This window comes from Echiichthys vipera (genome assembly GCF_963691815.1).
Source record: "Echiichthys vipera genome assembly, chromosome: 1".
Taxonomy (NCBI): domain Eukaryota; kingdom Metazoa; phylum Chordata; class Actinopteri; order Perciformes; family Trachinidae; genus Echiichthys; species Echiichthys vipera.
The window spans coordinates 24,654,003-24,675,664 of NC_139826.1; the positions used below are offsets into that span (position 1 = coordinate 24,654,003).

Here is a 21,662-nt window from a genome sequence, read left to right on the forward strand (position 1 = left end):
TTCTGATATGTTTGCAGAGCAGAATAAGCAGTCTTGGAGTACAGCATGGGTGAACTTCTCACGCAGACCCAGATTTACTGCATAAGCAGCATGGGCCCCGCAGTCCCTGATTTAGCTTGCCTGTGTTTGAGATTATGATGCTAATCCACTCAACTCAGGTTATCAGTGTACTTTTAGAGTTGGCTGTAAAGGGACTCACTCTTTAACCCTGGGCCAGTATCATTTTGATAGACAGCAGTATTGTCAGATAATTACAATTGCCTTCCTCTCCCCTCATCAATAGTGACAAAACTTTGTGACAATGAGCAGTGATACAAACAGTATGAAAAGATCTTCTTCATCTTATGCTTATTTTCAAGCAGCCCCAGTCCGTCCTCTTTCACTCAGTTGCATTTTGGGAAAATTTGGTTTCTTAGCCGACATCCTGCTGAAAAGAGCAGGCCCCAAAATAATACTGTCAATAGCTGCCTGAACACAGCAATGGAAAAAATAAAAGACATAGAGCCTAAAATATATTAAGTCTTGGATAGTGGGTAATATTTGTTTACCAGTAACCTACACTGATCAGTTTCTTAATTCTATCATCACATCACTGGCGTCAGCAGCTGATTGGCTTACTGAAGCAGTGACACCACCACATAGTTAGAGAGCACTGAGTGTGCCAGTTCTAGATCCATTCAGTCTATACATGCTGTGATTTTTTATTTTTTTATTTTTTTTTAACCACAAGGGTTACATACAGAAACTTAATTCCCATTCAAAAAGTAAAAACTCATGTACGTGAAGGAGCCACTAGAGGGCACATTTGCTTCGTTTGCATTTCTTCACAATATTTGTTAATGGCTTCATGTCATTCAGTTTTATTGACATGTGCTTTCTACTGTGCATTGTGCTTATTTACTTTATGCATAAGCTATACTTCACGGAAAAATAATGATACAATTTAACAGCAAAAGCATGCTTTTGCTTCACTGTTAACCATCTGTTTTAGGCATATCATTAAACACTTCTACAATCTATGAAAGTGACACAGCGATGTGAAACTGCTTAAACTTTGCTTATACTACTTATACTCAGAAATCATAATGATTTGCATATAGTATTTATGTAAGATGAAAAAAACTTGACATGCGTTATTTATTAGACATTGTGGAAAATGTCTCATGAATAAAGAATAATACTTGAAAAGGTACTAAATTCAGTTTTGTGTGATTTGCTGAGCTGAAAGCCAGAACTTTGTAGAAATCTGTAACCAAATAACATAATTCAAAGAATAGTCACATTTCTCACCTCATAGTGTTCCTTACTTATTAAAAAAATTATTCAGCTGTCTGATCTAAATGATTAAATCATACTAAGATCAGCCAAAAAGCAAAACTTTGCAGTTTTACCTATCTAATCTCACTAGATGGCAATAGAGCCCTCGTTTTGTTTATGTATAACCTGCTCACAATCACACTACAACGTTTTGAACAGCTGCAGTTTGCCTTTCCCGGTAAATGAAAGCTAATGATCACAAGGCTTTACAAAACCTCACAAGATTCCATTTAGTCACAGACGTATCTTTCATTTCCTGTATGTTTTTACTAAGAATTGTTTATAGAAAATATCCATCTAGTGCTTACAGGAAAAACAAACAAGTGCCAATGAATATCTTACTGTAAAGACTTGATTGATCAGTGAATTCCTGACTTGATCTATTGTATATTAGTAAATCTGTGATATGTGAAGTCAAAATTGAGCTGTGAATTTCTGCAATTCAAGCAAAGCTAGAGGATAAGATGCCAAGGCTGGTCTTTGTGGTCCATCACTCTTTGCCGTGTTCACTGCACATTTCCTCTACTTCTCCATTTCCAAAGTGGCAAGTGCACTTGTTGACTGTGGTTTGAATAAGAAAGAAAGAAAAGGAATACAGCCAAAATATAAATCTGCTATAAGTATGTCTTTACAGTCTAGGTGGTGTAGTCTGAACTCTGAAAAATGTGAAAGAAGGCTGATAATGTGTCAAGGAAAGAGGTCTGCACCCTTTCAGTGCTGTTCAGTCTCGGGGGTCTGCTTGAATGTGAAGGTCATAATCAACGCTTTTTTGGAGCAGTTTTTTTGATGCTCTCGCAGGAATGTAAGGCCGGAACCCCCTGCATCGGCCTTCTCGTGTCCTGACCATCTACCATTGAATACAGATGGAGCTTAAGCCTCAGCCTCCTCTGATGGCTTTAGGGCTGCTCTGTGGTGTGGGGTGAGCCAACAAATATGAGCTGAACCAAGCAGGAATGTGCCTGGCACCCTGACTGCCCTTTTTTTGAGGGGGGTCATAACTAGGGGAATGTAGTTAGAGGAGGGGAGGCTCTAATGAGACCCTGTAATCACTTAACAGAGACCAGGTGCTCTGTGTCTTTTTGTAGCAGTGCACTCCAGACAATAGAATGTCACTTTCAATTTACAAGAGCCGTGAGCAAAAGAGGTCTGGACAAGGTCTAGATTTTGTATGCAAAATGTTTATTGAACAATGTTATTGCTTTGACACAAATAAAATAGAACACATTTACAAATATATAATATACATATAAAACACATATCCTATTACCACAGTTTGCAAAAATAATAATGACAAATAGTTACAATGCCCATATATATTTCTTCCTGTACAAAAATAGTTCTATCTGCATAAGTACTTTAATGTAACCTCTATATAATATTTAAATAAAGGAATTCATATATACATATACCTGCAATAAAAACAAATATAGATTGCACATGTTTTTTGTACAAACAATAACAATTTCAAGTATATTTCAATCCATTGTGGACTGGTACATATCTCACAGGATCTAAGGCATCTTCCCTTATACAGTGTCCAAAACTTTATATAAACTGAGAGCTTCAGAGCTCTATAGCCTATTTTCCTTTTTGGCATTGTGATGTCTTTTCCTGATGATTCATTTGACTTTAAGTCCAAATGGAAAAGTGCAGACAAGTACTGACAGTTTGGAACATGGTGGTATAATCCTTACAGGATAGCACTTATCAAAGTCCTGGCCTTGAGGAAGAAATGTGTAAAGTCCCAGAATGTTAGAAGAGAGTTTCCTCTTTGAGCCAGAGGATGTGTCCACTTTGCCAGGTATTAGCACTCTTCATTTCTCTCTGCCAAGCAGAGAGCAGCACCTGTAGTTCGCTCCACACTGTGCCATCCAGTGTCTGTACGCCAGCTGCAGCTGTTTGCACACTTGACATCGCTGAGCTGCAAGGCTCAGCCTTTTGAGAAACTCAGTGCAACCAGTCTTACTCTGACTCAGTTCTCATGCCTTGAAAAAATGTGCCGGGAAGTAGTTGGCAGAAGTCTTAGGCATTTAGAGAATTTTAGAACAGAGAGAGGACACCAACTCCCTCGCTTTTGTTCCCAAGTCCTCTTGCGAAGTCCCGCTCATGTCCCCCTGAGGAGAGCCTCGAGCTTGTGAATTTGTGAGTCATTTGTGCTCCACACGGGCCTCAGCCTGCCCTGCTCTAGCCTCAGTGTGACTCTGTGCGCTGAAAGAGATCGACGCCTCCGGCCGTATCCCTTTGGGCTGAGCTTGTCAACAGGGGCACTCCCGACTTTCAACTTGTTATTGAGCTGGTGCAGGCGATGTGCAAGATCGTGCACTGTGCAGGTGCCCAGTGAACAACCTTGTCTTCTTGACTGGTTAGACCTCTTGGTTCGGACATTGATGTCACTGCTGGGGGACAGAGGGAGAGAGAAGACATTAATCCATGATGTTCACTCCTGAATTGCTTAAATTTTGTAAGTGAAATACATTTAGATGACAATCAATATGATAGCCAAATGGACACATTGCATGGTTAATGTCTTACCTGGAATGTGGCAGCAAAGTATCCCTGATATCCTCTGTTCTGACAAAGTAGTCAGACTCAGCTGTCTTCTGTACTGATACACTGTCAAGATCCCGTCTCAATCTGCTCCCTAGCCATATGCTTAGCCTGGAAGAGGAGGAAAAAAAAGTCCATTAGTCTTAGGAAGATAATTCAGTAGACAGCTGTCACAGACTTGACAGACTGTAACATCTTATATCAGATAAAAACATTTTGGTTATAGAATGAATTACTCCTTAGTTAACTCACCTTTTTTTCAACTCCGGATTCACTTCAAGTTCCACACAGTGTGCTACTGTCGCCAGTAGACAGCAAGAGAGGAAGGACTGGAAGATCAATTGCATTTTGACTCCTGTGGAGAGCAGAGGAAACATTTGTCAGTTCTTTATTTTTGTTATACATTTATAGTTAATTCATCAATTTCCTATTGTTCCTAAATGCATGTAAAACTCCCTCATACAGTATTCCTATAACTGCCACACTGGTACTTGCTTACACAAGAGTCCAAAAGCCGAGTTATTTGCACTCATCATTCATTTATTTAAAAAGTTAAGCTAAGGTCAGATTTTGCTCGGTTAAGTAAACCTACAACCATGCTTTGGGCCCCTGGCCAATAACGCGAAGGACAGTCTACCAATGAGGGGTCTAAAATAGTATCAGCTCAAAAGTCAAACAAAAACTAAAAATGCTAGTCAACTCAGTCACCTGATTAAAAAGATAGCAAAATCCATTGCAACTGATAAAGAACACACTGTATGATGTACTGCCTCTGTCAGATGTTTTACACCTTGGAGGCAATTCATTCCCAGACACACACATTAGGAGCTGAACTGCTTATATAACCAGACAGATAACCGGTCCTTGCATCTACACTTGTGCTCTGACCTCAAAAAAGCATGGATAGAGCCATCAGCTGCAAGGAGAGCAAATCACAGCAATATCTTCTTTCAAATAAAAGGCACATACCTGTATTTAATTCAGTTGGATGAGAATGCTCTTCTTGTAGAGTCAGTTGTAAAAGAGTATTCCACAGGTTTCTTGAAATTGCCACAGGTTCTGTAAGGCAGCTGTGTTTCTCTGCTAATAGCTCTTGCACACCAGACTGGGAGACTTTATACCGTCTGGTGGGAGGGGCTCATTGACTGACACACAGCCTCTCATCCTTTCCCCCCACCCCATCCAGTACACTACTGCCGTGCTGCTGCTCATGTAGTACGCAACACAGTTAAAAGATGAAGAATGAAAATTAAAAATCAAAATTAAAATGATAAAGTTGTTTTAGATTAAGTGCACTGCAGCTAGTGTATCCTGTCTTCACTGTTTTACAGTCCCAACTTTTTCACAGCTCAGTATAGATTAAACATCAGCAAAGTTTTACTCATAAAATGTTTATTTTTGTTTATTTCATTATATATATATAGGCTATATAATGGCAAGAAATCATTGTCTTCAGTTACGTAAGTCCCATACTTCACTCACTGCCACAGTAAGTACACTGTGTTCATCTCTGCCGACTGCTTTCTATAGGGGTGTATTAGAAAATCTAAATAATCACAAAAGAAAAGATTTAAACATTCATCTTGTATTTGAACTTTAAGGTCAATTAGTTATAGTTTTTGTTAACGTTCCTTTCAGTCCAACTGGTTAATTGTAGAAAAATAAAATTTAAAGAATGCTTCCACAGTCTGCTTTTCAGGGCACTCCCTGACACAGTGAAGTTCCATGTCAGCTTTGAAAGTGCACTGGATGATGAATTTGAGATTTGGAAAAAGACAAGCATTGAGTAACTGATTAAATATAGTAAGAATGTCCAACTGTAAACACAATAAACTCAAAGCATTTGTTTGTACAAGGCAAATAGCTGACTCCGGACTTACCATGTCATTAATTTTGATATTTGGATAAATGCGAAATGGAATTTTACAGTGTATCTAAAAATAAATCTAGAGTCTGAAAATGAACTTGAACAACAATCTATGACGTATGAACAATATTGGCTTAGACAGTTTCTATTTAAAAAGTTCTGCTGATTTGTAGCTGTTAATTAATTCTAAGTGATATGACTTTACTTTTTGTCTCAGGAATGCAAACACAAGAATCTATTAGGTGATAATGGAAGAGCCAAGTCTGGTCTGCCCGTATGTCCTCTCACATTATTTGACTTCATGGGAGGGTCAGTAGAGTGAGTCAATCTAAACCTGCATGCAGCACATTTTACACATTCACCACATCTCCAAGTTAATTAAGTTAAAGCTATATAAGTGAAAGAAACACAGAAAGAAAGATACTTCATTATGATTTACTGATATACTTTAAGACAACACCCCTGTCTGTGGGGTCCATTAGGCAGATGTGGATAATAAGCCCCTAAACATACACACAAAGTATCACACAAACAACACATTAAAAAGGTTACAACGTTTTGTTTATCATAGCCTTCATCTCGCTGACAGCTAGTGTCGATGTATGTCTGTGTCTGAGATAAGTATATTGTTATAAAGAGATCATCTACACCTTGGAAACACTGCTATGTGGTGCCGAAAATATTTAAATAATACACCCTTACAGTCAGTGTATGAAATACCAGAGAAAACATCTGGTTTAATCTGTGTAGAAATACCAGTGCTGAAATTTCCAAGCAAGATGGTGTAAATTACTTTTTTTTAGAGTTTGTCTTAGTAATGCTTTCAGTTTTGATTTTTGTTTCAGTTTCGAGGAACGGAAAAACAGACCCTTGGGTTCTTTCGACATCATTTAAAAAATATTTTTACACGTCACATTCCACTCTAGCATTTCGGCATCCTATAATTCATATCTTATAGTTTTTAGTCCATGACACAGAACCTTCCTGAGTGTATTTATATCTCATGCGACCCAGCTCAAAGAATACATAAATGTCAAACACATGTGCTGTAAACCAGCAAATGTTTTGTAAGCACTTTGTAATGATAATTGCCTCCGGCAGATAAGTAATCCCCTTAGTTTAGTTTACAACAGGAGATTGTGCAATCACGACAACAACTTTCTGCTGTTGCTTTTTGGCTCCTTATATAGAAATCTTTTGCTTGTCCTCCATGAAGTTGTTGTCATCAGATGACTGACAGATTTTGCATGACATTTTACTTGTATGAGCAGGTACATGTGGCGGGAAACTTGGGCAACTAATGCCAGGAAAAAGAGGGTGTCAACCCCAAAGGCACTAATATGACAGATGATTCATAATTGTTATAATGTCAAATATTTGTCACCTGGAAATATGTATTGTTTGAGGTGCCATGACTTTCCCCATCATTCTTGTGTAATTACGAACACTAACTTACACTAACTTGTCTTTTTGTGGGGGGCAGGCTCTGGTCCAACTATTTAACTACCTCTGCCTTATCTTCCTTTTTACAAGCAAAATTTTGAGGAAATGATTTGCAGTGTTCCTGCTATTGTTGTCAGTGATGGTGTTTGCTTTCCTCAGACACACATATTAGCTCGCCTACGGTAATGATTGTCATGTGGCAGCGTTTTCCGTTTTCATAAATATTCAATATTTTGCAGAAACCACATGGGTTTATCCTGCCCCTCACACTCTGTAAAATCCCAACCATGTCCATCTTATTAGAGCAACTTTAAAACACGATATATTGTCTGTGACGGCACCAATAATGATTTTTCTTTTGTAGCAGTCACCACAATAAGCGCACCCAAATATGTGAGTCCATGGAATAACCCCTGGTCATTTCAATGTTGCAGTTGGAGCAGATTTATCAATCTTTTTGGAGGTATTTCAGTTTAACAAGTATTTTGTTTTGTTCTGAGGGCTAGAGATGAATTGTATAATGGATGAATCGGTACACTGGTTTTAATTTTACGTATGATATGAATTTTTCAGATAATGTTTGCCACGAAGAGCGCTACAGTTGGGGCAAGCTGTGGCTGTATTGAGACGGGACCCCTTTTAACGGCGTACCCTTCTTACGGTTTTGACGTTTAACACAACAATTATAACTGGCAACTGATTTTCTTTAGCAGGGAAGAACACCCACATTTTAATACTAGCAATTGTCCATTTACAAAATTACATCAACGAATGGCATTACTATAAACCTATATCATAAAGTAACCCTTGTAATAAGGCCCAGTCATGCAAAAAAGAAGTGATGTACCGTGAAACCACCAGACTTAAAAAATGGCTTTGATACAATTTTTTTGCCAGGCACCCAGAACTACTGGTGGCACATTTGACTAGTGGTTGATTTGCAGTTAAAGCTGAGGACAAAAATGTCCCTGGCACTCTGTCTGTATGATAAATGAAAATGATCATGCTGAAAAAAGAGGGTAGCGAGTACAGAGGCGTAACAGGTGGCTGGTGGCTGAGCGGTTAGAGCAGTCGCCCCATGTAAAGAGGCTGAAGGTCTTCGAGGCAGCGGCCGCGGGTTTGACTCCGACCTGCGACCCTTTGCTGCATGTCTCCCCCCTCTCTCTCACCCCATTTCGTGTCTGTCCTATATAATAAAGGCTTGGAAAGCTGCCAAAAAATAATCTTAAAAAAAACAACTGCAGAATACAACACAAATATTCTACATTACAGTACTGTTCCATATGTTAAATTCTTACATCTTCCATTTCTAAGATAAATTACATTTTAGAGTTCCCAATGGGAAATTGTGCTTGGGCAATAGGGCTGCACTGAGTTGCAATCAACTTAAAAACAATTTTTCAGCAACAAATCAGAAAAGAGGTACAAAGAAGCAATGAATAAGTTACATGCGACAAGGATATGTAAGGGCTCACTGGGTAGTACACACGCCCCATATAGACTCAGTCCTTGGCAGCGACCCTTTGCTGTGTCACCCCCCCCCCCCCCCCCCTTTTCCTGTCACTCTTCAGCTGAATGAAATAAAAGCCACATTTTAAAAATGTAAATATATATAAATACATGGGTATTTTAAAATGAGGGAAGGGGAATCCTTTTTTCTCTGAGAGTGTTCTTCAGCCATCCTTGACAGTTTTCTACTTTGGGGCCTCTTTTAAATTTGAGCAAACCCAGAAGTGTTGTAATGTCCCCTTTATTGCGTTACACAGACTGTAATCACTGTTATGATTACATGTTCTCCACTGCAGTTATCATTATATTCCCCACAGTTACAGTAACATATAGCATTATTCTGGTGTGGTGGCTGTCCCTGCTATAAAAAGACGGGGACCCCCTGCCTTAGAGCCAAAAGAGCCTCTGTTGGGACACAGTGATGTATTTGTAAACTCGAGGGCCCACGCCCATGGATGACTCCCGCTCCTGCACGCAAGCGCAGTGACACTCCTTCTGTCAAACATGGCTGTGCTATGGAAGCAGGAAAAATGCTGAATTGTGTTGGTATATCTCGGGAAAAGCAGCAGACATGGCTAGATTTGCTGACTATTTTATTGTCGTGGGATACGATCAGGAGAAAGCCGGTAAGTTTTGGCTCGCAGATTGAACCGCGGGGCTGAGGTTTGAGCCCAGGCCGCCAGTCAGTGTGATGATGTTGATGCTAGATAGCTTTGCGCTTAGCTTAGCCACACAGCCACCAGGCGAGACTGGAAACACTTTCTTTTTCTGCCCCCCTGATAACCCTGCCCCATAGTGAATATCATCCGGCGGGCATGTGTTAACAGACCAAGCACACGCCTGATGGCAAGTCACCAGTGGATGTTTACACGCGACAGGTTGCGATATTTGACTTGGATCCGTCGAAACTTTTCATGGATTCAAAATCTGTCACATCCTGTCTCTGTTGATCGTGCTGCTGTCAGGGGGCTGGGTTCACTGTCAGATAATGGGACACACTCTCACAAAAGATCACCTTAAACCAAAATACTGCGACTTTTCGATCATATTGGTTTTGTGAGGTCGGTGACCAGTGTTTGCATCTTTTTTTGTATATTTTTGTGGTGTCGTAATACGGGTAGGTGGTCTCGTTGTTACTTCCCTATGCTGCACGCCCTGATCTGGCTCTATTTTTACCTGCTGCAGCAGCACTTGTCAATGACTTGTTTTGTTGTATTTGATTTGCTGGAGGAGCGCTCAACTTTTTCATTATAGGCGTAACGTTATACAGCTTTGAGGAAAGGCAGTTCCTTGTGCTCAGCCGGATCCTCTTCCCCTTTTTTCTCCCTCTCACTGTTATTCTGCACTGGGAGCTCCCCATGCTTCCTCTCAAATGTTATGCCTTAAGGTCCAGCCCCACATTCTTTTATCCAAGAGAACAGCTTTGCACATGTTTGAGCGTAAATAGATAAATAAACAGTTAATGAGAACATTTTGTCATTGCACAGATGTTGAGTTCCAAAATGAAAATGAATGGCACTTTGTAAATACCTCAAACCATCACTTGTGAGGATCCATTAATAACACTTGCTCAGTGAGCAGCCTGGAGAAAGTGAAAGTATTCACTTCATCTGCCATAAGGGAACAAATTCAAGTTCCTTGTGTCCTCCAGTGGCGTCCATCCAGTGCTGTGTGTCAAAGGGAAGCCAGAGCAGCTGAATCCTCTTAGTCACCATAGCTTGCTATGCACAATAGGTAAACAGTGTCTTTCATCAGCTCTGTGCATCCCAGCGCCAACTGACAAATGAACTGAACAAAATGTTCCTGGCATCACCAGAAAAGTCTGAATGTATTCACATTCAGACATTCTCACCACAAGAAGACACAGGGACCATGAGATTATTCTCCACTGGCCGCAACTGATTATGATGATGAAGTTGACTGGGGAGAGAGCAAGCAATAAAAGTCTGCCATCTCAGACTTGTGGTTGATTAGGGCGCAGTTACAGGCTTATGTCTGTCACATGTGAGCATCTCTGCAGAACTCCACTCCATATTAACTTATTTGTCTTTGTTTATTTTGTTTTGCTGAGTTTAATCTAGCATATCAATTGATGGTTTGGGTTAGAGCCATGCAGAGATGCACTTGTCATTGGGGGAGAACTGGAAAATTGCATTTAGATTTGAAATACAGAGGAAAATAAAATGATGTCTTTTTTATTTCTCCAATTATTCAGAGTGAAGTTGGCTTATAGAAAGCAGTCGGCTCACAGTAACATGCAGCAGGTCCTGTCCACCTTGCTTGTTAATTCAAAATAGGGATACCCACCTGGGTCATCAACAAGCCTCCTATGCTGTGCTGGCTTTTGCTCCAGTGGCCTGACCCAATTCTCGTTGTTAGATTACTATTGATGGATCAGTTGAAAATAACGCGAAGCATGCAATCTGTTGAGGAATGGGCTCAGTTCCAATGTGCAGTGAATCGTAATTACACTGTAAAAGAACAAAAGAGTCCCTGATGGATTCAGAATCTATACATTTTAATGTTTATGTTTTTTTCATAGGTAATGGAGTATTGTTAATATAAAATAATAACCTTTATAATAAACTAGAAACATCGCTTTTAAAGTAGGATAAACCCGGCGCGTAGATGTAACAGTATTAGGGGTGGGGTTAGGGTTAGTATGTGCAGTGTTAACCAGTAATGAAGCTTCTCTCTGGGTGACACAGGGTGGTGTGGAGGCATGAATACAGTGCAGTTAGCTTGAAGTCGCAATACTGTGTAGTAAAGGTAGTCATTTAAAAAGTATAGCAAAGAAACAAAAGGTACTGTGTAGCACTTCCGCTCTAAATTGTGTTTATTACCTTGCAATTGCACAACCCAATTTCATTGACTTGTTTATATTGGTATATTCTTGCTAAAGATGTTCGCCACATGAGAATGTATATAAATCCAGGGTATGCAATATTTTCATAGAGAGACTGGTGACCTATTTAGAAACATTTATTGAAACGCACATAACTGATGGTCAAATCATTGTGTGTGGTTTAACAGACCTGAGGTACATGATGTAAAACAAACGAGAAAAGAAGTAGGGCAACTTCTAATTCTATAGTTTATCATTAACCTTAAAACTCACAGGGAGGGCGTTCTTCAGTGCTTCACAGATGTGAAAATTAATATGCGGTGCTGAGTGTGATAAAAGAGAACATGACCTGAGAGCCAGATTCCTCCACTAGAAATCTGAACAGAATCTGCTTCCCTGGGGGGCAGTATCACGAGCCATAAACCAAGGAATTATTTTCACGAATATCGTTGGAATGTGAAAAAGCTGGTGTAGATGTATGCAGTCTGTATTGAACCTGCACTGTATTCTGTATTTTTCTTTTGCAGTAGGACACTGTTTTCTTTTTTTGGCAAGGGGTTATATTCTGGCTGGCGTGCTGTTGGCCATAAATTGTAACTTGCCAAGTGAAAAAGAGGAATTTGCCCAGCTGCTTTTCTCAAACAGTTTATTGGATTGATCCCATCACTCTTTATTGAATCTAACTGCTTTTGGGATGTGTCTCACAGACACGGGGCTCCATCTCTACTCTGTGTAACTTTCTGGTCTGGGTTTTCTGGTCTGGACTTGGAGAACGGCTTATGTAACTTAGCACAATCCTGCAGAATAACAGAAATAATACTTCCAAATGATCAAGAGAAAAATATTTCCATCTGCAGATAACTTTAGGCTGCATGATATTGTTAAGATGTTTTTCTGTGGAGGTGCATGTATGCAAGCTTTAGATGTGGAGTCATTTCTTCAACTGTTTAAATGCATAAAGGCGTTTCGAGCATTATTGTAATAGTGGTACTAAGAATGACTCCATGCTAGGTTTTATCTTCCGAAACCTTCATGAATTGACTTTCTGTTACAACTTCTCAAAGAGTGTTTGTTTTTGTGCTGGCTCTCTTGGCACACCCACAAGGAAAGTGCTTTGGCAAAAAAACACCCTTCTTAAAACAAAACCAGCACCCTCTGAGAGGTTCATGTTTTTGTCTGCTATTTTTGTTTATTTATTGCATCATGTTAGAAATACTATGGAAATAGCATATTTCTGTTTCTGTGGTTTGTCTTGATGGTTGTTTCCCTTGTACACTTACAGTAACTCCATAATTAGACCATTTCTTGCCTTTCATTCTTGGCACTATAGTGGTTTTCAAGCTTGCGTTGGTCTTCACCATGGGATTCAATTTACCGGATCATTTTGATGAGTTAGCAACTACTGTTTGACTCTTGATCACACATTCGTTGGCTTTGGGCTTGCTTCTGAGCTTAACGATGGTCTCTTCATTTCAGGGAAGACCTGCACAGTTTAGTTCCATGTTACCTACTGCATGAAATATTGTGCTTTTTCTTGCATCATTTTGAGATTGTCACGTGTAATGAAATCCGGGCTTCTCACTTTTTTAATTGTTTTTAACAGAAATTCCAGTATATGCTTTTGAATTTGCTCAGTTTTAATAAAACAACACATTTCTCATTATTTTAACAGAAAAGTTATCACAAGATCAGAATGTTTAGGAAATTGCCTGGTACCTGTATCAAGAGGCTGGACTTTAATATTTACAAACTCTCTAAGCCTTTGTCAAAAAAATTGTTGCATATACAAGGTTCAACAAAGCATCAACTCCTGATAATCAGTCCAAGATTATATTTGACAGCTGTTTTATTTTTGCAAAAGTGATGGCTAAACACCATCTGTTAAGTTAGTAAGTATTAAATGTGACTAAATAATGCCATAAGTAAATATTGTTTGCATACACTGACTTTAGAGACTGGTTCCTCCAACAGCCGAAGATGTTGATTCCATGTTAAAGTTGCCAGATCTTGAAGTGCTGCCATGTGTTGTGGTCTGTTTTCTAAATCATTAGTTCTTCAACTTGTGTAGTCTGTTTTGTTTTTATCAGCGGTAACATAAACACATGTTGAAATGGTGGTTTGCTTATGGGATAAGATTAATAGCTGTACTTTCAATCCATAATTCACACAGAAATATGTCTTTTTATCATCTCTTCTGTATTGAATCTTTCATTTATGTAAGTGATTGTAACACGTTTTAGATTTCTTCCGCTAGATCACTTCCACTTTTTACATTTCTCCTTTTGACCCTGGAGTGACTAAAAGGGCTTTATCAGGAAAAATGGCTCTCATACATCTTTCAGTTAGCCGTGATGTCAAATATCCGTCCTTGTATTATTTCAGCACCAACGGGCTGCTTGTGGTTAACAAAGGTGTCACATTAGTTTTATTACGGAGAGAAAGATCACAGTTGTGGGGTTGATTTTCTGCGTCCATTCATTGTTTTCCTTTTGAACTCCACATTTGTCAGCCTGTCGTTTGCATTCAGACTTTGTGGTGAGAGGCATCGTGACCACAATGGAGGAGTTCCTTCTTCTGTGAGTGTAGGGAAACTCCACTGGCTACCATTACACTGCCCTCAGTCAGTTGATATGGTATTATACTATCAGAGCTTTGTGATTTCTGTGGCTATGCAAATGATCCTAAAGTTCATGTCAGGAAACATTTTAGTCATAATATTTTAAGAGGAAATCAAATGTGACAGGTGGTAGGTGGAATACAGTTGTAAAAAAGAACCCAGGGCTGTATAATGAGCACCAGCATCACAACAAAGACAGAAAAGCCTATCTGTGGGAGCAGTACCACGGTCTGTACTGATGCCTGCTAAAGTAACCCTAATCCATGCTGAGTCACGAGACAATGTTGCACCTCTATTCTTATGACATTAGTAAACACTTTACCATAATAAAACCTGAACATCTGGACATCTTTCTCACTGTCACCCTTTAATTAAAAACCGTTAATCCGACACACCGGTCGGATTTTCTTGTGTTGTTGGTGACCGGGAGGAGAGTGACTGCAGCTCTTAAGTCTCTGGAGCGACAGGGAGTGGCCGCTGTCACTGACCACCAGCCCGCTGTAACCAATATAGCCCGAAAGCATGGTAAAATTAGAAAGCTACCTAGCTAACCAGTAGATGACTAGTTTGTTACCTTGCTTACTCCTCTTTGCTTTCATGCTATATCGGTTACAGAAAATGAGCCAAACAAAGTCACTCTGGTGATATCAATATACTTTCCTGTTGTTGTGACAAGTTTGTGGACAAGCAACTTGTTAAATTTGACCCATTTAAAGGCTGGGAGCTAGTCAGTTTATTTGGAATTTAATGGAGAAGTAAGCCCCTTGCAATGGCAACGGTACACATAAAGACCAGACTGCTCTGACTCCTGCTACTTTGACTGGAATGGGAACGTCCATTCTACTTATCACTGACTGACTGATGATTATGACGTCAATACTAATGAGTAGCAGCATTGCTTTTATTTTTCTTGAGCTGAGAGAAGAGCAAGGGATGAAAATATGACTGATTAGTTTGGTCAAATATATTAAAGTTGATCATGGAGCCAACCCACTGGAGAACCACAAGTCTGTGGAATGTCAACTGTTGTTTAATTTATTGTTCTTTATGGGAAGCAATTCAAAGGGGAGGCTGAAGGAACTGTGTGTATGTGATATTATAATTATTTTAAGCTCCTTTAGCTGTTGTGCTTTTCTTTTCTCCCAACATTTTGACCCGGGCACGACCTGAAGGAAGTGTCTATCTTTTTACATATTTTCTGGCCTGCAGCTGTCTCTGGAAGCTGAGAGGCTTTCTGAGTTTGATATTTATCACATCATTAGTTTGCTTATCTCTGATACCCTTTTGCCATACAAACCCTCCTTTGCATATCATCCACACAGAACAGTTTAGCTTCCTGCTGATGTTCACTCTTGAGACCAAACCGTTTTTCTACGCTTCATCAATGACCTTAAAGGAAAAAACTGCTCTGATATTTAATGATACATATGCAGTTTTGAATTGTGATTTGAAACAGATCTGTCCTCAAACTAAACAGCAGAGTGAGGGACTGAAGTGATGATAACAATTGGACAAATGGAGCTGCAGCACACACTGGAGTATGCTCCATACAGTATATTGAAATAAAGGATAAAGCAATATATCAGTATGATGGTGATTTTCCTGAAGTGTAGCCACATTTTCTAATGCACAGCTGGAAGCTCTACATTCAGCTCATTTGGATGTAATGCACCAAAAACTTACTTTAAGTCAGTGTCAGAGGATTTGAAGATATCCACGATCTCTTAACGGCTGAAACAGCTTTATATAAATTCTGTTTTTTGGGTGGATTTTCTCTTTGAACTCCGGTGATATCTGTGAAATAATTTCCAGAATAGTCCACCTGCATGCACATCTGGGCCAAAATCAGGTTTGAGGCTGACGTGGATGTTGCGTCAACTCCACTGGTGGCCTGTCCATAAATGGTAAAATACGCATTTGGCTGATTTAATCAACTTAAACAGCAGGAAGATAAATCAGGAAGATGAATGGAGCTTTTTTTCAAGAGGAGAAACATCTGCTCTAATCAAGAAAGACTAACAACTTTTTCTCTGTGGGTTTTCAGTTTTTGTTGAGACGATGCTAAATCACACAACTCTGTAATTTTGTTAGGTCCATTCAATCTTCCAAAGTAGCTGAAGTCACATATTTGTGTGTGCTGACTTGCAGTCATCGCTCAAGTCAAGGCCCAGTAGGGTTGCTGAGATTAGGAACGTTAAACTCTCTGCAAACATTTTCAAAAAATTGTTCGACTTTATGAAATATTGAAATATTTATTATGTTATTTACTCATGAAGTTTGCTTTTGTAGAGATGCACTGATAAGTTACTAATGTGTTGGTATCAGCTGGTGCCGAAAAATGGTATTCAGGACCGCTTTACAATCAGAGCAGACTGGGCTTTTTCTAGATGAGGGCTTAAAGAGACAGGGTCTTTTCAGATAGGGGATACAGATATATTCAGGGATGCCATTATGTAATTTGGACATTTTTTTCTGACTGATAGTGGAACCTTTTTACACAAGTAGTCAGCTGACTCCCAGTTCACCTTCAGGAAAGTGCAGACAGCCGCGGACTTGCTGCTACCTGCCCTATCACCAATCTAATCTATCAAATCAATCAAACCACTTTCACACACCCATGCGCAGCAATTTGGGATTTCGTGTCTTGCCCACGGACACTTCGACATGCATACTCAGAGCCGGGGATCGAACCGTCAATCTTTTGAATGGAGGACAAACTGCTCTATCTCTGAGCCAAGTATGCCATCCAGACACACACTAATTCGCTAGATACTCCAATACAAAGTATTTGTGTAGTATTAATTGGTCAAAGTTATTTTTGACTGTTAACACTTAAACGATGAATCATTAACATCCCTAATTTAGACAGACATTATGAGAAACATACTGTAAAAAGGATGTAAACATGTTCTAGTAGAAATACAAGTATGAAAGTGAAAATGAGCAGAATATGGGACTTTTACATTTAGACTTGTAAATGATATGAGTGGGGGACACAACTCAACTGTCCCTTTGTCAGAGAGAGCTGCTGCATCATGTATGTACTTTGTATAAGGCGTTGGACACTGACCACAATGAAGCCTGCAGATGACAGCACAGTCTCATATAGACTAAACTGATGTGCACTACAACTAAAGGAAATCTAAATCAACTTATGAGAAATATGAGAAACAGGGGGTGTAAGTAACATACATGACAGCCCTAAAAAGGCTTGATTTGATGCCTATTTAATATAATGCTATTGTTGTAAATGTAAAACATATTAAGCAGATACTTTATTAATTACCACAGCAAACTAATCAGAATATGTTGAAAACATTATCTGATTTCATGTCATATGCCATCATATTATATTAAGCAAATCACTGGGCCTTTTTTAAGGCTTTAAGAAACCGCTACGAAACCTGATGAGAATGTTAAAAAATACTACTGCAGTTGGAATATTTTAAATCTGAGTCATACAGTTGTGTTTTATAAGCTGTCTCATGACCTAGAACTGGCCACAAACCGCAGTAAAAAATTGTGGGTATCATGGTATCAGTTTACGAGTGGTCCCCACCACTGGTAAATTTAGTTTTCTTATTTTGGTAATAAGAAAACATTTATGAATCCCCCAAAGTTCGCAAAAACATAGATAAAGTCTGTGCATATAAATGTTTCATAAAAGAGGCCTAGTGTTTGTACTGGGCTGTGCAAAACTCTAACTGCACTTGTTAAACGCTTGTTATCCTGGTTATTGTGTCTAATAAAATACTTACCTGAAGCCATTTCAGGAAGAAACTTACATAACTCGAGATATATCGGATTTCATCAGAAAGGGGAAAGACATTACAAGTGCCTCCTCCAGCTGTACCACTCATAGGTTGTGCTACATTAAGTTGGAAATGAGCCACGCTCTTAAACATGCACACGCGTGCCGTGACCTTCGACAGGTTCTGTTCTTGTTATTTAAATAGCTTCTGCCAAAAAATAAAGAAATAAGTAAACTTGATTTTGGACTTCATCCCCCCTCGCATTTCACTTGCGGATGTTCAAATTAGCATGTTCCCTTTGAGGCCTGGGTTTTATTATCCTCACTGGTGGGGTTCTTTATAGTTACCGGAGGGGTGGTAGTATTTGAAAAGTACGGCTTGTTTTAATACAACACTCTCGTGGAATTTGAGGAATTCTGTCATTTATTTTCATCTGTTGTTGAAAATTTGAACTTGGAGCACTCTGAGCTTGTTATTTCAATTAGAGGAGATGTAGAGACCTGAAGACACGTAACAGACAGTTCTACTTGCAACAGTCTGTCTGGACACGCTCTGCTCACCTCTACAGGTGAACAAAGGCAAACTTATAACCATCATCCAGCTCCCTTTTGTTTAATCAAACAAGCCTACTCTCCAAATCCCCACCATGAGTCTAATAATGATTAATTAGTCTCTGTTTGACAGAGGTTTAGGTTTCAAGGAGTTGTTGACAGCAGGCTCAAAACACTTGGTGCAGGGGGGCTGCAACCGACCACTGAGGACCTCATGTCATTATAATCATGTGTAGCACTTTGTTCTCCCTGTGCATGGTATGGTTTGGCCAAACTGTGACATGGGTGTTTCCTGAGTTGTCCGCTAAGTATTTTGCTGAATCATGGATTTGTCTGTGTTAAGATAGGACTGCTGAAATGCACTGGATGGCAAAATGGATCCACCACCACTGAGAATATAATGTCCGTTTTCAGGATAGCAAATGCCAAAATATTTTATAAAGTCATTTGAATTGTAAATGGCCCTAATTGATCTCTCCTAGTACATTGTACATATACGTATAAGAGATTTATTACTTTAGATTTTTACACAGTCCACGCTATCGAGTTTGTTAGGACACCTCTGCTGCATCTGGGACTTATCGCCACCCAAGACGATTGTGATTGGTTCACAGAAAGACAAACAAGCCAGAACGTTATGCTTTGAATTTCTATAAAAGGAACGCTGGCCTTTCTAACTCAAAGTCACAGTTGCCACTCATGGTTTGTTAGCTTTGATTTCCATACACACTTTGTATTCATTCATGCTACACTGAGCAACCCCTTGTGTCCTCACTTAATGCCTTTTTTTGGAGAAGTTTTTATAGGTTTGAGCCAATGTTGTACTGAAGGTTACACATGACGTAAGGCCCTTGCAGCTTATGTGTATGTTGGTTTTGATTTCTCTGACCAACATAGCAATTTGACATGGTTTTATTGCTAGCCAAAACTTACATCAAAACGTGTTGCATTCTAGGTTTCTACTCTGAATGGGAGTAAATCCCAAAAGCTCAACACTAACTGTATTTTTTGCAGATGGTAACAAAATATTCAAAATACTTTTAAATATGCTGTTTGATATAAACAGATGATCAAGTCTAAATATCTGACTATCTTTTAAAGCAGACGCTGTGACGCAGTATGCAACTGTTGTACTTTTCTTTGCATGTCTGCAAAAATTTGAAATAGAAATTTGGAAAAGATATGTGTATATATATATATATACAATATCTGTCCGTATCTGCAGCCTATGTGACTCTTCAGCAAAGGTAGAAATGTATTAAGCCAGATTAATTGGAATTGGGAATTTGTGATTTCATAGATAGCATAAACACAATCTCCCTACATATTTATCCAAATTACTGAAATGAATTACAAGAAATGGGCTCTTATTTTCTTGAAAGGACACAGTTTTCACTTGGAAAAGTGTGTCCTAGCTGTCAAAGAGTGACTAAGAGTTTAAAATAACATTGAGATTAAGTCGAGGGGTCAGACAACACAGTGTGACATAGACCATATTGTGAAACAGATCTTAAAAGGATGTTTTTGGCATGTTCAATTCTTTCTTAAATTAGATAACATTTCCATTTATTCGCTTTCCAGATTGCTAAATAAGAATGTTGCAGTCATAAATCAACTCAAGACCCAGCCATATTGGGCCCTGAGGGAAAACTATGAGAGGTATTTCACCGGTAAATCTATTGATGGTCACCCTTGCAAATCTGTGTTCACTACACCTGCTATATATCAGTATCTAACTGTCTTTCTCAGCATGCTTACTACATAGTGTAATTGTACACTTTGTATTACATTACATACTGTATGACCAACATACTATGTATGACCGACACTTAAGAGTTTGTATTAAGGCTATTAACATTGCCCTTGTGCCCTTTGGTAGGTGAAATGGACTGATTGACACTCAGCGCGTTTACATGCACATCAGTAACCCAAAAATGGTCTTTCTCCGGTTAAGGGGATGATCGGATTATTGAAGTTCACCTCGTATACATGAGTGGGGCTTGAATAGGAAAATGATGGGAGTAACTCGACCTCCAGTACAGTAGGTGGCGCTCAGCCAACATACAGCTGGACTGAATACAGCTTTTCTTCCGGTTCACCTTTGTCAAAATCACAAACGGCGGACTTTTGGACAGAATTACAACCGAAACTGGTCTTATTGGTAGTGATGTTACTTTCTGTTGCTATGTCCTCACTCGGTTTAAAGGTAATGCTCTATAATTGTTGTTTTTGGCACCGTTGCTTCCTGGCTTATTCTATTTCCAGCTTAAAAGCCACTGCCCCGGAGTGGGGAGCATGCGCAGGCAAGAAACCCGCTGTTTACAGGAGTTCTCTAGGTCTGTTAACCGGGGTATGAGAACCCAGACTTTACCCGGGGTATGATGTTTACATGGTGTTTAAGAAACCGGGGTATGCCCTCAACCAAAATATAATCGGGTTTTTAAACTGCATGTAAACGCAGAGTGCGGACATGTTGACACACAATTGTCTCCCTTCTCAATTTAATGTCAAATGCAAGAATGATCTCACATCACATTATCAATAAAAAATGTAATGGCCCTATTGCTCCTGTGAGCTTTTCTGTGTTTGCCCCATATCTCACCAAAATCAACTGAATTTGCTTAACTTTAAAAAAAATGCTATGCAATCTTTTAGTGTTATTTTTTGTTAAACTGGAGTAATTTTAATTACTGCTTCAGGGTCAGGGCGTGTTCAACTCCACTTACTTACTAGTTAGACAGGGCTTCTTTAAAAGCCAGGTACGCCTTCACCTGGGTGCTATTGCTATTTAAACGGCAGATTTAGGAAATTGGAGAAGCGAGTGCTTTTCTGCTGAGGAAACAGATCTGTTTGTGCGCAAAGTTGTGGATCCTCCTGTCTCCCAGTCATCTGTCCCATCAACAACTATTCAACTGAGAAAAAGGAGTGCTGCAACGCATCACTGTGTGTAACAAGCATGATATGCCGATCGACCGTTACGCCATTTTAATTGTACACTTGAATCATCTACCTGCTGTTTCTACATACTACCCTGCTATCTTGCTTACCCTTTTTATAAAGAGTGGAGAGAAACACAGTCCTACTCAACATCTCCTGTATTTGAACTGACATTTCTATATACTGTATTTAAATTGTATTAATGTTTTCTGTTGATTCCTCTCTTTGTCTTGTTTTCTGATATACAGTAGTCTTGGTAAGTCCAAATGAATAAACA

General features: G+C 39.3%; 2 protein-coding genes across 3 annotated transcripts in view; one reads left to right on the top strand and one right to left on the bottom strand.

Moving 5' to 3' along the window:
• Window positions 1-2,482: 2,482 nt before the first annotated feature.
• Window positions 2,483-4,939, bottom strand: adma (adrenomedullin a). Its single transcript, XM_083912706.1, has 4 exons — window positions 4,834-4,939; window positions 4,117-4,219; window positions 3,850-3,975; window positions 2,483-3,713 (listed from the first exon to the last, which is right to left on the bottom strand). Exons 2-4 carry the CDS (start codon window positions 4,209-4,211, stop codon window positions 3,422-3,424), a joined length of 513 nt encoding a protein of 170 aa, XP_083768832.1. The 5' UTR covers window positions 4,212-4,219; window positions 4,834-4,939; the 3' UTR covers window positions 2,483-3,421.
• Window positions 4,940-9,192: 4,253 nt separating this feature from the next.
• Window positions 9,193-21,662, top strand: part of sbf2 (SET binding factor 2) — a 93,050-nt gene continuing 80,580 nt past the window's right edge. For both annotated transcript variants that reach the window (XM_083916421.1, XM_083916422.1), the window contains exon 1: window positions 9,193-9,309. In XM_083916421.1, coding sequence (XP_083772547.1) covers window positions 9,255-9,309 — 55 coding nt within the window. In that variant the 5' untranslated portion in view covers window positions 9,193-9,254. The remainder of the gene's footprint in view (window positions 9,310-21,662) is intronic.